Source organism: Amia ocellicauda, chromosome 22, assembly GCF_036373705.1.
Source record: "Amia ocellicauda isolate fAmiCal2 chromosome 22, fAmiCal2.hap1, whole genome shotgun sequence".
In the NCBI taxonomy this organism is placed as follows: Eukaryota; Metazoa; Chordata; class Actinopteri; order Amiiformes; family Amiidae; genus Amia; species Amia ocellicauda.
This window is the reverse complement of record NC_089871.1, coordinates 13,696,243-13,713,436: the sequence shown is the minus strand read 5'-3', so window position 1 is coordinate 13,713,436 and position 17,194 is coordinate 13,696,243. Positions and strand designations below refer to the sequence as shown.

Genomic DNA, 17,194 nt, shown 5'->3' with positions numbered 1-17,194 from the left:
TTTACTGTTGTCATATTTTTACTTATAACTCTGTAACTAAAAGTGCTCCAGGCAGGCTTTTCACTAAACATTAAAACTTCAAAGTCTTATGAACGTGTGTAAAAAATAAATCTCAAATCTGACCTCCAGAACAGAAATTACAGCCATTTATACTAATGGATCTCTTGAAGCACCTTTTATGGTGTCAAGTAAAAATTAAGTATTCCATTCCTCACTGTGGGCAGGACTAGATAGAGCTGATGTTGTTTTGTGAGGTAACCAGGCACTCACCTTGCACCAACTACTGCTGGGCTTGCCCTCGGGTTGGGGTTCTTCTCCTCCCAGCTGTTCCCTGGATTCTGCGACTCTGGCTTATTGGGATTCTACTCCCTGCACCTGAAGGGTAGGCCACCACCTGGGAGGGAGCTCGTCGAACCTGCTGTCCCCTTGACTCCCTCATGTCGCGGGCCATCTGGGACAGAGTTTGGGCGGGATTGGTCTGGAGCCGCTGGAAAAGGCTCTCCCTAGTTATGGGCCTCTCTGGACAGGCGAACGTCAGGGCCACCCCGGAGTCGGTCTTCATCTCCCTGGAGAACCCGTCCGAGGTGCCGTCGAAGCAGCGGCCGATGGCGATCTCCTTGGCCAGCCTGGGGTTCTGGTCGGTGACGGTGTAGATGCCGTAGTTGTGCCCCAGGGGGTCGACGGGAGCCAGCATGTTGAAGACATGGGACTCATTGTTCTGCATCAGTGGAGGGTGCTTGACAAGGTACTCCTGCAGGAGGTTGTTGATGCCCGCTCGCCTGCAGTTGCCCTGAGGAATGACAGCTATGAGGGAGCGGTCCACCATATCCTGGTCGTAGAGCATCCCACTGCACTTGAACTCCAGACAGGCTGCAGACGAGTTGGCCAGCCGCATGTCCCGAGTGCTGCGGATGTCCCTGATGCCGTACAGCTGACCCCTCGTCCGGGGGTGACTTCCACCAAGGTTCCGGGACCTCACCATGACCTCGACAGGCCCATTAATCTTCACCTTGATGTAGCAGGCCCGGAATTCCTGCGGATTGGGCCACCAGGACAGGTAGTCGCCAGTCCAGGAGGTCAGGTCGCTCTCCTGGAAGGGCACCACGTTGTACTCATACTTGTCCTTTTCCACACGGAAGAAGCGGAAGTGGTTGGCATCCACAGGGGCGTTTTCGCAGTCTATGAGGTTCTGGTAGGGGTATATTGGCCCGTTGGTCTCCTCCACATTGTTGGGGTCTGGTTTGGCCAGGTTGATTTTGAAGGCAGTCTTTTTGAGGGCTGGATCCTCGTGGTCAGTCCGCTGGTATCCTATCTTGTCCAGGTAAGGCTGTGCCACGCCAATGATGTTCGGGTTCATTTTGGGGCTAGAGGCTGCTGCTTCCAGCTCCTCACCACCCATAGTGGCTGTGACATAAGCGGTGTAGGCATCTGGTCTCAGAGCGTCACAGAAGGCAGGTAAGCAGGCACCATTGGAGCCAGTTATCACACTGTCAAAGCGGCCCCATGCCCGTGGGTTGGAGGAGTAACCAGCCATAGGCTCCAGATTGATCAGGCTGATGACCACGCCTTCCAGCTGCTCACTGGACAGGAACTTGTCACTCATGTAGGCCCGCACCTTGACATAGCAGCGACGGCTCTCTGGCACGTCCAGGTTGAAAAGCCGGCGCTCCCGGATCTCCATGTTCCCAATTAGGAATGTGCGTTCCTCTCGCTTGCTGCGGCCACTTCCCCCACCGGTGGCCTGGGCAAAGTTGAAGTCGCTTTCTTCCTCCCATATGCCTGTGTCGGGATTGAGGGACCACAGCTTCATCTTGGGGATGTGCTCTGGCATCTTGACGTGCTCGGTGTCCAGGTACACCTGCACTTTCCCTGTTCCCAAGACCTCCTGGTGGGACTGGTCTCTGAAATCCACTGAGAACATCCCGTAGGTTCTCAGAGGGAACATGTCCCCCTCGTCATCCACAAAGTTGAGGTCTCCTGGCGCAGCAGAGGCTGTGGTGATGTTCCTGGGGTCAAGGAAGGTCACGGAAGCCTTGACGGTGCCTTCATAAACCTCCCCACTGCTTTTGTGGAAAGAGTTGGGAGGTATGACAATCTTGCCAATGGGGTCCTCGCCTTTGATCTCCCCCAGGTAGATAGTGGTTGTCTCCACAGAGTTGATATTTATCGGTTCCTGCTTGCGCATCACTTTCACGTCGTGATAGACGGCACCTCCCTTCTTGTCAAAGATGAAGACCTTCACGGTGTCTATAAACTTCTGCATCCTGTCCACAAAGTTCACCACCAGCCTCTTGGTGTCTGAGGGCACCGCGATGGTGAAGCTCCCTTGGTAGCCTGTGGTCCCCACTCTGTCTTTGCCGATGTAGATGTGCCCAAAACGGAGGGGCTCACCAGTGTCAGCCGCCACCACACGGCCCCGGACCAGCACCTTGGGCTGGATGCATTTCTGGCAGCCGCACTCGACCACTGCCCGGATGGGTAGGGTGTAGCTTCCACAGTTGATTTCCTGTGTCTCCATACGCTTCACCCCGCAGCAGTAGCCGGAGCCATCCTTGCAGCGCAGGTCAAAGTCCATGGACCCGGCACACATGTTGTGGGGGCAGCGTCCGGTGTTGTAGAACAGCGAGTCAGTGCCCGGCTGGACACAGTCAATGGGCAGCCTGATCAGGTGATCCTCAGGCTTGGTTGCACAGGCTGGCTTTCCTTTCGCTGCAGAATAGAGAATGAAAACAGGACAGTGACCCTCGGAAACTCATGCAACTCCCTGCTTTAGTGCATATGATGATAATAATTTGTATTATTGTAATCATATATAATAATATTAAAATAATAATGATAGTTCTGTTAATTTTGTGTATTCATACAATCATGTCTACTCAGATCCCAGAGAGCTAATCAGCAGAATCTATAACCACTGTGCATATCACTGCCTTTAAGAAATAATATTTGTTTTTTTATTATCATACTCTACCCTGACTTATGTGTAAGCACCAGCTTTAAGACCTGTGTGGAGCCCGAAATATAAATGCACAAGCAGGCACTCTGGGTATATAATGTATTAGAGGATAATAACTCCACAGCCTCGCGGCACATAAAGAACAAAGACTTTGGCTGCTTTAATTCGCTGGGACATATTTAGCATACTGCGAGGATTGTTTCAAAGCAAACTGATCCGTCCTGGGGAAACCCAGCGCTGATTGCTTTAGCACACTACACAGCAGGCCCATATGTCAATCTATATCTTGGCTAACAAGCGTCAAGGGGAGGCTAGGAATGCATGTCTGTCCCCGGTGGACATGGAGACGCATACTTGTCTGACTTGGCATTAAAATAATATGAATTTATTGTCAAACTTGGACTTCACTTCAATGGGAAGAACAGCACTGGGATGGGAGCTTGGGTTTCACTGCGGCTAGCGAGGTCTCTCTTTGCGTAAAGGCATTGTTGTTTTGAGAGGGTTGGTTTCCACCAGGATGAATGGAGCCCAGCTCACGATCCCAAGTTCCCCATAGGACACGTTCATATTGGTAATGGTGTGCGTCGAGGCCGTGGTGTGTCTGCAGCACGGGAAAACAACTGGATTGTGCAGCATCTCCATAACAGTAAAACAGAAGGAAAATGGGTGGTGAGATCTGATTACACCTCGCTCAATAATGTATTCTGCAGGGGGGAGATCATATCCTTATCCTTATCCTTCCCTCCAATCGCATAACGCAGCTCAGTCACTCCAACACAAGCAGAGTACTTTCTGTCAGTTCACAAGAAGGTGCAATTTTAAGGAATGTGCCTCACGTTGTTTGGAATACTTTCATATGGGTGGCGAATGCAGGGAACTGTATGTTAATCACAACTGACGTTGACTCACACACGTTCCTTTACATGGTTGTCACGGGATAAAACGGTTGTTCTCTCTATAGGTCCCAGAATCTTAGACAGATAAGCATGTAGCGAAATGCAGACACACACTTACCCATAATGCTGAGGTGGGCAGTGGAGGACTTAATGGCCCCCATCTCATTGCTGACCTTGCAATGATACTGTCCCGCCTGCCAGGGCTTCAGGTCCCTGAGAATCAAGTCCGCGTCGTACTTATACACCTGCCGGTCCAGCAGAGTCCCATTGTGGTACCTGGAGTGGAAAGCATTAACTGTTATCAGTCATCGCTTAGGCAGGAAAGGGGTTGGTAACCCTGGTCCTTGAGGAGTGTAGGGTTCCTTGCTTCTTGTTGTGTCTAGGAGTTCAATAAAAAAAGGCGGGGATTGGACCAACTGAGCACCATCTCCAGAATGCAGTTTGAAGAGGATTATAATAGTTGCAGGGTATTGTTGTGCCTCAAGACATATTTTGTGTATCGTGAAAAGCAGCAGACAATTGTTGCTGCTCTAATATACGGGACTGCTTTAACCTCACCAGTAGTATTTCTCTGGCATGGGCAACCCCGTGGCTTGGCAGCAGAAAGCCACCCGCTGTCCTTCATAGCGCACCTTATCTTCAGGGTGCTTCACAATATACGGCCTTTCTGCAATCAACACAGAGAGGGAGAGAGCAAGAGAGACCGACAGAGAGAGAGAGAGAGAGGAAAGTTACACAGCCCATTCATCACATTCATGACTTCCCACACTTAATCATCTGAGCTGTCGAGAGCTAAACGAAGCTTGAAGTTTAAAAGTTTGTGGGTCTTTGAGAAATTTTATTGTTTTTGGATGATGTGGTAAAAAAAACAGGCCAAGAGCGGTGTAACACTAATGTTTTATATTATTACTCTCTTCACACGTGTAGTCAAAAACTCCTGCCTGAATTCTGCAGCTGATCGCACTTGTTTAGCACAATATGATAAAGCAATCCTGCACGATCCTTGTACACAATATCCTGTGGGCGTTATGCTGGAGTCCTACAGAGTTTTGCAGCCAGACTCTTTCCAGATTTGTGCAAGTATTCTCCTGAGAATCCTCTGTTTTCCTGCAGGATCTTGCGATGGAGTGCTTTATGGTCTGACAGGTGAGTAACAGCATGGCTGACAATTTTTAGCCCAGATGTGGGTTACATCTGCAATTGAAATGTCTGGATACCTTTTCACAAAATTATTTTTATTATTGCTGCTACTACTACTACTACTATATCTTTCTTAGCAAGTGCCCTTAACCAAGGCAGCATAAAGCATACAAATATCCACATTACACATTAAATATTACAAATAGTGCCCTTCCTCAGAGCTAGCATTAAATTAGATGGGTTGCTGCAGCAGGAGAACGTACCTGCTGACTGCAGAAACGCTCGCACCGATGCCATGCCGGTGCTGTTGCTGAAGGCGGAGAGGGTCACGGGGATGAACTTCTCCCTCCGAATGGTGATGCGGGTCTCGTTAGAGGAGCACACCCCGGTAATCTGGAAGAGCCCCTTGGCATTTGTCCGGGCCCGTATTATCTTGGGCTGGTTGCTCAGGAAGACTCTTGCCCCGGTGATGGGCCCCCCCGTTGTGGAGAACACCTCCCCCCGCAGCACATGTCCGTCGCACACACAGCGGCTGCAGTCGTCGCTCACACGGCCCTCCGAACACATGCGCAGGCATGCTGGGACACGCACAGGGACAAGGAGGATAGAAAGTGTTAAGGAGGGTAGATATTTATTACAACAGCATGGAAATATCAGTGGGGGAAAATAGACATATTGCATTGATGCATCTGAGTACTTCTACTCCTATTCTACCTGGGCAGGGAGATTTGCCGCATTTCTGCAGCTCGGCCGGACGTCCCACGCAGTGCTGCCCATCAGTGCCCGAGGGTTTCACACAGGTCCTCCTCCTGACCTGATGACCTTTACCACAGGTGACGGTGCAGGGCGCCCAGGGACCCCAGGGGCTCCACTTGGCTTCTAGATTGATAGACATCAGGAGAAGGTGAGAGGCAGCCGGCATCTCCCTCATCAATGATAAGTGTGGTATCGCTTCTAATGAAAGCCATCAAACAATGCCATGCATTTTCATAAAGCTAGCCCCCTATTAACACTACATCAATAATGCATCTTGCTCAAAAAGTAAATAAAAATCAGAGGAGGTGGACGAAGCCAAAGGGAATTGCACGGCTTCAGCACCTGTTAATGGAGCCTTCTTTGATTAGCACCAGCAGGGCCTTAAGAGACGTGATGTGACTGCTGAGAGGGGCTGTGCTGCGGATGCAAACACAGCTGAGGTGTGACACAACATCAGGGGCTGCTCTAGGGGGGTGGCAGTTTGTGATCAAAGCCCAGGGATGGCAACGCACTCACAAGAGGCCTTTGATACGGCACCTAATTGAATCTGGACTGGTGTCGGGAATTGAAAAAACTATAAATATAAATAAAAACACAATACATTTATGTTTCGGTACCTGGGCAGGGTGGGGTTTCGCACTGCCTCCTCTCCATGGATTTGCCCTCGCAGAGAGGCAGCCGCAGGGCAGGCCCAGACTGGCTGCTCTGGCAGTTCCTCTGGCGAACCTGGATGCCCACATCGCTGCAGGCATTGGTGGAGCAGGGGCCCCATGCTGACCACTGCGTCCAGTACGCCTGCTCTGGGGAAGACAGACACCGAAACCGGCTGTGAGCTACGACTGCATGTCGGTGTCCTGGAAACCTCCTGACCATGGTGGTGTAGCAGAGGGGCGGGACGCACTGTAGATTGTGCTCATACTGCCAGGAAAGCAGATTTGAGGCCATTCAGTGAATGATTTGATATATCTGGCTTATGCAATCTCATCCTTATTAGGCATTCGTTTTCCACCTATGAAACGCTGGAATTAATTGGTTTGGAATTACCTGGCAGGCACTGGAAACGCACGTGGTAGTTGGAGCAGAGCCGGCCATTTGCTTGCTCTTTGTTGATGCACCAGAAGCCCTGGTCCAAGCTGGAGTGAACCACTTCCCCGGTATCCCCCGCAGGCACCCAGTCGGTGGTACGCGCCTCCATGGCCACGGGCCGCATGCATACCCGCTCGCGGTAGTAGAAGCGGATGGCCTCCAGCCGCTCGTAGTCCCCGTTCCCCCCTGGGTGGTCGATGTTGAACCAGGATGTCCACTCCATCACCCCTGCAGTGGGAGACGAAGGTCAGACTCAACTGTGAAGGAGTGCCACGCTGCCACATGTGATTTACATTCGCACCATTGGGAGCGAGTGAAAAATCCAATGTCTTGTGCCAGTTGAAACAGATTTAGTTAATTTATCCACTTTGAGAAAGCTGTCAATGTAGTATATTTTAACTAAATCTTCAATTTGATGTACCTGGGGATCACTCTAAGCTCCCACCAGCAAAACTAATTTCTTGTGCTCACTTTACAAACCCATCAACACTTCAGCAGCAGTTTATATGACAAAAGTGACATGCCTGCCGGTCATGGTGGCTGAGTGATTGTGTCACTTTGAATTGTGATTGGTCGGTGTTAGTGACGCTGAGTTAAGCGGGAGCTGCTTCCTGATTGGTCAGAATTTGCATTGACACTTTGTGTCCCGTCATTAAAAAGTATTGCATAGAGCTACCCATGGGTATATTTTTGTGGCATTTATTTTATGGTAGATTATAATCAAAATGTGTCAGTTTTACTGGATTAAAAATGAATGATAGTTTGTGGCATTGGCTGACTAGATGAAGGACTGTGAGTCTGATCAATAGGCTGCTTTTAACCACACTGAAAATAATTGCTGATCTGAAAGATGGGGGGCTAGTCAGTGTAAGTGTGTCACCTGTGGTCTGGGGTTCAAGGAGCACATTGTAGCGCTGTTTCCGTCCTCTGTCCACCTGTCTCCGCTTCTGGGAGCGCGACTCATTCCAGCTGGGATCTGCGGGAAATGAGGAGAAGAGAAACTGTGAGGAGTCGAGAAAACCCATCAAGGACTGCAAAAGAAGTGTGCGTCCAGACCCGTTAAGTTGCAGTTTAAATCTAATCCCTGGCTTTAGGTATGTGGAGCACTTAGTTGCTCCTAATTTTCTTGCCCTGTTTTATTGTCATTTATTTATGGTAAGGATTTTTGCTCCAGTGCTTTCTGGTGCAGATTTATGAGCACCACTCCTGTGAGATTCACTCAACTCTAGCAAAAACAGCACATTCATTTTGATTTTTTTTCTACCAAACGAACAGCAGGCCTCTCGCTCCGTCTCTCTGGGTCTGCACTGTTCCGAGAGTGAGCTCAGCGCCAGCGGCTCAGTGCTGGGTGTCTGCGTTTCAGGGCTCTTTGTCCCTGTGCCATTTGAGTGCTACTTATCCAGCGGTGTCTATTGCCTGTCTGAGCACCCGATGACTTCAGATTCCTCTCTCCCCCGCGGGAGCGCACACGGCTCGAGCGAGTGCCAGAGTCGGACCTGCCAAACACAGCACTCGACAGTGAGGGCCTGCCAGGCCTGTGTAGCACAGAGGTCCACACGGAAATACAGTAGACTCTCTGTCACTGAGGTGCACATTCTGATCATTTTGTGTTTTTCCCTGGCTTGTTTTAAAAGGATTAATTAATCCAGTGTACAGATATTGGTTCATACAGAGGATGGAAATATGCACTTTCCTAACGAGTCCATCCACTACCTTCCAGACCTGGGTCAAATACATATTTTCTGTACTTCCAATTCATTTCCAAAATTTTATTAAAAACATTATAAATTGTATCCTGTTTCACAATTAATAGTTGAATCTACTTGAAAATACTTTTATTGGCATGTAATTTGCAAGTACTTCAAATATGGATTTCCACAAGTAAATCCACAATTGTTTACAATTTTTTGTATTTCAATTTATGGGTTGTATTTGAAAATACAATCTCATTTGTACATCACAACCAACTCAGAACAACAACACAGATGGTCTACAATTACCAACACATCAGCACTCCAGTTGAGAGTGAACGTTGAGTTGCAGTCTCTACCTTCTCTGTCATGTTTTGGCCACATTTGTGTTGTAGTTAAACTGTTAACAGTATTATGACTGACTATGTGTTATGTGTGCAAGTAGATATATTTCCAGCAGTAGATGCAGTAACTCAACTTATAACAAACCCATTTTTCTTTCTCTGTCTCGTCTCCTCCTCTCATTGGCTAATAGATCCTGGGAGGGGACAAGGAATTAATGAAAGTGACCAATTTAGACTTTTGGTTCAGACAGAATATTTTTCTCCCGCTCTCCTTGTTGGGATAATGTTAGGAATCTCACACTGAGTTTTTAATCTTCTTATGTTAATGTTGTGCTACATTTATGGTGTTGTTATGTATAGATAAAGTTATAGTTTCAAATAGAACCCATTGATTCAAATACAAATGATTGCAAATGGAGAATATCAAGTACTAGTGAAAATACATATCAATAGTTAATTGTCAAATAGGATACAATTAGTACTTTTTCAAATACAACATTTGAGACAGTATTTGATGTATGTAGTGGTATTTGACCCGGGTGTGTGATGTTTCAACCCTACCAACGAGGTCTGCAGACCCATTCTCCGATCTGCAGTGTAGAACAGAGGTGGTGACATAGACCAAGACATATGAGCTCCAGGCACTGAAATTGTGTCCACGTTGAGATGTTCATTTCACCAGAAATGTATACATCAGTCTCTTGGGTTGGCTAACTGTTTTCTCCGGTCGTCTGCACCTGACCTACTCACTAAAGAATGAGAACCTGATACTCGCAGCCCGGCCGTTCATTTCGATAATGTCCTGGCCAGATACAGACTGCAGCCTTCTCTCTCAACAGCACAGATAGAGGAAATGCACTTGTCCACTTGCAGCTGTCTGCATCAACACTGACTGCTTGCACGCACACAGACAGACAGAGAGAGAGAGAGAAGGAAAGCTTTTTGAGACAGACAGAAAGGCATTGCACAGTAGTGAAATGTCTTTAGTTGGCCCAGTTACCAATGAGCAGATTGTATGGTGCTTTGAAGAGCTAGCCATGTTATTGTGCGTCTCATTGCATTTCACCTTTTCACCTTTGGCTTCCCATTGAGCAGTCCCGTCCCGTCCCCTTGTAAAAAGACACACGAATAAGGCTCTATTATGTTAGGATTATTGTAACCATGGAAATAATTAAAGAAAACAGGAGTATGACATCGTTTGGCTGATGTTTTCAGTGAAATAGTGTATTTTGTTGAATGACGGGTCAGGTCAGGAACGTTGTTGGTCTTGCTTGAATGTGTCTTGAGTTTCACAGCTCTGTTTTAGGTAACTGGTTTTGAATCTAGTCTGGACTGAGCTACAACCACAACCCTTTTTTTCTTTATAACAATATGAACCGAGAGTGTGTCAATCTAGAATGAGCTTTTATTACTTTTTTGCTTCCAACCAAACCCTGAAATCTGTCCATTCCCGTCTCTCCTGCACCACAGCTGCTCACGTCCACCAAATTCAGATTTCCACAGCAGATTTATTTTTAGCAGTCATGCATTTTAATCACCGTTATTTCTGAAACATTCGGGGGGAGAGAGAGAGAGAGAACATCTGGAAGCATGAGTTTCAATTAATTAAAAATTATTTTTCAGAAACCGCTTTTAAAAGGGCCTTGGAGTGTGAAGCATAACATTTAAAACAACAATTTAATTAGTGTAGAGGAAGGAAAGTTGAAAGAGCTGAAGGTTTAAGTTTACATGTGGATGAGGGAGAATGGTTTGGGGTGGAGGGAGTAACTAGATTATATGGTAGTGCCTTTTCTTCATGGGTTCTGGGAGCCACCAAAAAGTCCCACTAGTAAATATGTTATAATAATATTGTATTTAAATTCATATTTTATAAGTCTTTATATAATTCATATTATTATTATTATTATTATTATTATTATTATTATTAAGCTGACTGTTGCACTATAAAGACTATAAAGGCACAAATCCTACGCATCCCCCTAATTTAGGACCCTGATACAATCCAGGTTGTCAAGAGAAATCCCCAGTGAGGATGGATGAGGACAGGATGTAATCACTGCAATGAAAACAATACGGCACGGTGGGGGGTCAAGTCTACTGGAACATGCACCACTTAATATAGACCCAGGAATGGGTGGTTTAGAAATAAACCTGAATACTGTGCATCAGTTGTTATTAGGATCAGAAAAGGGTTAAAAATAGGACTCCATTGAGCCCCAGGAGTCAAGCCTTTGTAGGATATCCACTTCTAGATCTGCTTTCCATTGTCTTGTCATGGTGGACGTGTTTGGAATTGCTGTGGACAATGATTGTGTTCTTAGGTGCTGTATTTAGAGTGTGGGGTTTAGAAAAGGCCTGTGGGGTATTTGGTAATGCAAAATAAAATATAGACTAGAATACCAAACCCATTGAAGGCAACCTTTTCTTATTTTGCCTTTCGTAACCCTAGTGTTCTGCACATTTTCACTCACAGATTTGGTCCAAGCCAGCAGCTAATGAAAAGCAAACGCATTAAAAGAGAAGAAGATGAAGAAAAGGGGTTATTAACTTTTACACCGCAACCATTTAGTAAGGTCAGACAGATGTTTCTGCCAGACTTTGATTGGCAGAGATTCGGCCATTTCATAAGGTCTGGCTGGTTCCACCTGAATGCCATTTAAACATATTGGAAGATCTAACCAGAAAGAATTAGCAAACAGTTGTGTGTGTGTGTGTGTGTGTGTGAAATGTAAGTCTTTGTGTAAAATTGCAGATTTTTAGCAGTCACACTAAAGCAGCATTGCAAGACATCAGCAACAAAATAAATACATACATATACAGAATCACAAACCCAAAAGCAGGGTTCATGATTACATCTTCAACATTCAGCGAGATTCCAGATGAATAGAAACCTATTAACAGTTTCATTCTGCATTTTTTCTATTTCTTTTTGCTCTTTCCTTTAGATCATGCAGATTGTAAACCTAAACATTTTGTTCTCATCTTACACAGCGCTGCTCGTGTGGCTAATAAAGTGTTGCTTGTTTTTAAAATTTGTTATTTTGTATGTATGTATATTAATATTCCTATAAGAGAGCATTTCCCTTGGTCGTTCTTCTGCAAAGCCAAGTTATTAATCACAGCTGTCAAGTCAAGTAAACTGGTAACTCCTTCCCAAAGCCGCTCTCTCTCTGATGGGTGTTGAGATGCTGTTCAGCAGGGATCTCCACCTAGGCGGACTTGCACAAGTCAATTAAATCTTATTAGTGCCTTTTTTCCTGGAACCAGACTCATTTAAATGCACTCAGAAATAAGAAACGGAGGTATTTAATTTTTAACAGCCTTTTCTTTTTATTTTATTATACGTGAATCTGAGGGATTACACAATATATTTATTTTCCCCTCCCTCCCGTTCTCTCTAAACAGTGTAAATGTCTGTTTAGATGGCTGCCTAGTGTACTGCATTGAAATCTCATCCAGGGAGGAAACGGCCTGTGCCGTAATGCAGCTGCGGTGGCGTTAATATGCACATGACATGGCTGCAGTCCAGGCAAGGTACGGCACGTGTAAAGACTGCCTGGCACTGCCGCCCCCGTCTCATTACTGCCGGTCTGTACGGCACCTGGCTGATGACTTAACTGGAGCAGGGTTTGCTACAATGTTCCATTTCACACGTGTGATGTACATCCTGTCCTGAACATCAGGCAACAGCTCTCTGCGTAAACTGGGAGACGGCTCATAAAGTATGAGAGAGAGAGAGATGCAACGTTGCTTAGGTAACATTGTGTGGATTCCTAATAATAATAATAATAATTCTTATTAATATTATTATTATAAAGAAGCTGTCTGTTTTTCAGTCAGATTTGCTGCCGTTCCAGGCACGTCGTAATAAAGTCTTGCTGCTGGGGGTTTAATGAGCAGCCCTGGCACAGCATCCCTCCAGCCAACCTGCTTTAACGCAGCGCTGGCAGATTTATGGGCAGATCGTCTGATTCTCACGTTGGCGGAGAGCAAAGAAATCTGCCGCCGTTTACTGCCCCCCCTCGCCATGAGCAGGAGGCGCTTCCCTATCTGTGCCACTCATCGTCTCAGAGCGGCGCATGAAAACAAGACTGACACCCATCTCCTTGCTTTCCAGTAGCCTTACCAGAAAAAGCACTAAAAGACAGGGGGCCCAGGGCTCCAAAAACAATTCTCCTTGTCCGTGTCATTTACCCATCCCACTCAGGCCCATTGCCGGCACTGTTCGGACCATACGTGTTTGAAAAACCCTGCCTCGGTGTCTTCAGTCTGTCTTTACATGTGTGTGTGGCAGTGGATCGGTTCCTTCACAAGATCTGCATCTGACGACATCAAACACATGACGCATGGAAAGGAAAGGCAGTTATACAGTTATAGTATCTCATTTGATAGCCCTTGTTTCCCCCCTATATTAGGCCAGTACGGCTCCCTATTTCCGCTCTCATCCTCGAATCCGCGCCAACCCAGTAGAGACTGGGCTCTGGGATTCACAGGTGTCGGGATCCAGCGGGGCTGAAGTGGGTGGGCCAGGAGCTGGGGAGCACAGCAGCCTGACAGGGAGACCTTGTTGACACAGTAATGCTGTAACATCTGGACACAGCTGTACCTGAACAACCTGAATAAAAGGTAGCTGTGCAGTGACAGAGACGAGTTCTCAGCACAAATTAAACTGTAACAATTGTATGTTACGTGTGTGTGTGTCGCAGTAGCTGGTAGTTAACTGTCTGTAGGAAGTTAGGGACAAATAAAATAGACCCTGAAGGGTTCTGACAATTCCAAAACTTGTGCAAAGTTGGATGATTGCTGGACGTCTTGTCCTCTGTCTTCCACTGCGAAGCTTCAGTGGGTATGCTCACATTTTTCTAATGAAATGTATGTGCTAAGAAATGTATTAGTTAATGATAATAATAATATACTGTATTATATACTTTAAAAAAAAAATGCCTACCTCTTGCCAGGGCCAATGTCATCACGATGGGCAAAACGATGAACAGTTTCACGGAGCGCCACATGCTGCCACTCTTCCAGTCCCCGTCTGAGTTTTTTTTCTTCTTTTTGTTTTGTTTGTTTTCGGTCTCTCTCTCCTTTCTTCTTTCCTCCTGCCAATCCAGAAGAATGCCCTGTTTGCCAACTTTAAAATAAAAAAAAAAGGTCAGATAAATGCAAATCTCCCCTCAGATGCAGGTTGTGTGTGGTGCTCGTCTCTAACCTCTCTGACTGGGAATCAGCTGGGAACACGGGGGTTTAAAACAGGGGGGTATCTGCTGCACACACTGGGGGCCAGCCCCTTCCACACACCCATTGGTCAGCGGGTTTCGTCTAATGTCTGTGTCGGACAAATCACTCAAAAAAAGAGAGAAAAGAAACAGAAAAATCTAAGAAAGACTGAAAAAAATATATATAAAAAAGTGTGTGAGTGTTTGGGTGGGGGGGGAGGGGGTGTGTTTTGGAAGGGGTTGGGGCTGTTGTGTTCATTTGATCACCATCTGTTTTACGATCAGGAGCTCACACTCAGCAGCTCGGACACACTCGCGGAGTCGCTCGCTGTAATTGACTGAATTCCTCTGCGTTTCAGTGGTCGCCTTTCATCGAGTTCCAGCACAGGGTGGAGATCTCACACAACAGGTGTACGAAAGACCCCGCGCCGCCACGGCAAACAGCCTTTAACCACTTACGACGGGACTGACGCGCAAGAACAGCGTCGCGTGACTGGTGAAATACCTCACGTTGTCCTCGTGTAAGTGAAATAGCTTTCTGCGTCTGCCAGGCAGAACCAGGAGGATATTTCAGATACAGCTGCTCCCCGTCTGAGGTATTCGTTAAAGATCTGTGAGATTATAAAAAGCTAATCGTTAGGAAATGTGTTTTTTGAAGCTCAGCAGCAGGTAACATTTATGTCGTGGTTGTTGTAGTCTGTGTGTAGAGCGCAGGCCTTAGTCACTCTGTCCTATTATTTATTATTATTATTATTTATTTATTAGCGGACGCCCTTAGCCAAGGCGACTTACAAAATATAAGTGCAATACAAAGTGCAATAATACAGTTAAGTACAAGGCATAACTTATTACAAATTCCAATTCACAAAATACAGTGCAATTCAAAGCATAATACATTTTACAAATTCCAATTTACACAGTATATGAAGTTTTACATCCTGGACTGTAAAAGTGCAGACGAGATGTTAGGTCACAGTCAAGGGCCAGAGGAAGGGGGCATAGGGGAAATCAAAATATACAATACAAGTACTAGTAATGCAAGGCAAGTAGTATGAGAGTAAATTACAAAATTACAAGTACTGTCTGAAAAGATGTGTCTTGAGTAAGTGTTGGAAGGAGGTCAAGGACTCTGCTGTTTTGACTTCGGTGGGCAGGTCGTTCCACCATTTAGGGGCCAGGGATGAGAAGGAGCGGCTCTGGAGGAAGGAGAGTGGAGAGGAGGTAGAGTTAGCCTTCTGGCACCTGAAGAGCGCAGTGGTCTGGAGGGGATGTATGGAGAGAAGAGGGTCTGAAGGTAACTCGGCACACTGTGGTCGAGACAGCGGTAGGTGAGGGTCAATGTCTTGAACTGAGTGTGTGCCGCTATCGGGAGCCAGTGGAGGGAGCGGAGCAGTGGAGTAGCGTGTGCGAATCGTGGCAGAGAGAATACCAGACGAGCCGCAGAGTTCTGGATGAGCTGGAGCGGCGGGTAGTGGATGCAGGCAGGCCGGCCAGGAGGGAGTTGCAGTAGTCCAGGCGGGAGAGGACCAGTGACTGGACGAGTAGCTGAGTTGAGTAGTCGGTGAGGAAGGGACGGATCCGGCGTATGTTGCTCAGGAAGAATCTGCAGGTGCGCGTCAGCGTGGTGATGTGCTGGTGTAGGAGAGCGCAGAGGCTGAAGATGTTCCACAATCAAGGAAATATCTCAATTTGAATTATTTGATGTCTCAGTGCAGCCACATTATCAGGTTAGTTGGTTTAATTGTTTAATTGAGTGACTCCTAAATTGGACATATTCTGGCACTGGTCAGTCCTTCATGGTTTGCAACTAGATAACCCCTTTTTTTAATGTAATATATATATATATATATATATATATATATATATATATATATATATATATATATATATATAATATAAATTAACAAAACAAAAAAACAGATATGGTTACTGATTTAAGAATGACGTTTCAGCTTCTGTTTTTAGATCTGTCAGTCAAACGAGGCGCAGGTGACGGACAGAAACACAAGAATGATTTAATATAAAAATAGGCGAGCGTTCTATTTTCGATTTCTCTATCTTCTTCCCGCTCCTGACGAAGACCGGTGGTGAGGTGGTCCTCGGCCAGGCCTGGCACTGCCCCTGAGCCTTTCAGATTCAGGGCTGAGTGGATGTGTAGGCCGGGTGGATCAGGGTGTCATTAAAAGGGGAATATTTTCAACGTACCGCAGAGGGTTTTAAAAAAAAAGAATAGCCTCACAGGTTTCTGACGTTACAAAGCACAACCCTTATCCCTGACATACACGTACACACTACTGTATGTAGCAGATGGATGCACAGATGGGATAAATAGACATGAGAAGACACACATACACACTCGGTGGCCTGCTTCAGTTGTTTATTATTGTGGATTGTGAGCATCTGATTGACAGAAATTGCTTAAAGACAGTGGGTAAAATAACCATTATTTGCGATTTATTAACTGTTAACCATTAGGTTATGAATGCATATATACATTTTTTGTTTATTTTAATTAGTTCTTAAGCTATTTCCTCTTATGTTTTTAATGTTTTAACCTCAACAGATATTTCAAAATGTATTAATGCTATCAATTAACAGGTAACACTGGTAGCTCTAACAGTGAACAATTAAAATACCCTGTTTAAAAATTTTAAGCTTAACAATAATCCTAACCTTAAAAAAATACAGCTGGATTTTTTTTAAATAAATGTCTATCTGTGAAACAACAACTTAAATATGTTCACTGACATCATATGCCAGGAGTGCAGTTGCGCATGAAGCTGCAAGAGGGAGCTCAGGAGTAAAGCACATGTATTTTTCACGTGTGTATTGTAATCAAGCTATAATGACACAACTGGTATCTATTTATACATTTAAAGGGTTCTGGAAGTTAAATTAAATTATGTCTCTGTCTAGATTGGCTTTAATCCTTTCTCTGTCTCTCTGTGTGCATGTGTGTGAGAGAGAGAATGCAAATGGAAAAAAGGGTCACCAAAAATGCTACACTTTCAAATTGGTTTAGCATGTTCTGTTCACTCTGAAAGTCTTTTTTTTGTACATTTGGTTCAATCAAAGGCCTTTAATAAAATACGACTCAAAAGAGACCACA

General features: G+C 45.7%; 1 protein-coding gene across 1 annotated transcript; it reads right to left on the bottom strand.

The window, feature by feature from the left end:
• Window positions 1–280: 280 nt before the first annotated feature.
• On the bottom strand, window positions 281–13,881 carry cilp2 (cartilage intermediate layer protein 2). Its single transcript, XM_066696297.1, has 9 exons — window positions 13,818–13,881; window positions 7,715–7,810; window positions 6,793–7,062; window positions 6,366–6,548; window positions 5,707–5,868; window positions 5,256–5,570; window positions 4,411–4,519; window positions 3,971–4,128; window positions 281–2,709 (listed from the first exon to the last, which is right to left on the bottom strand). Exons 1-9 carry the CDS (start codon window positions 13,879–13,881, stop codon window positions 281–283), a joined length of 3,786 nt encoding a protein of 1,261 aa, XP_066552394.1.
• Window positions 13,882–17,194: the final 3,313 nt, after the last annotated feature.

Excerpts from the sequence above, each read along its gene's own strand:
- cilp2 (XM_066696297.1), bottom strand. The coding sequence starts at position 13,881 with ATGTGGCGCTCCGTGAAACTGTTCATCGTTTTGCCCATCGTGATGACA. Across the intron at positions 5,869-6,365 it reads CGAAACCCCACCCTGCCCAG|CCAAGTGGAGCCCCTGGGGT; the intron begins GTACCGAAACAT and ends TCAATCTAGAAG. Across the intron at positions 4,520-5,255 it reads AGCGTTTCTGCAGTCAGCAG|AAAGGCCGTATATTGTGAAG; the intron begins GTACGTTCTCCT and ends TGTTGATTGCAG.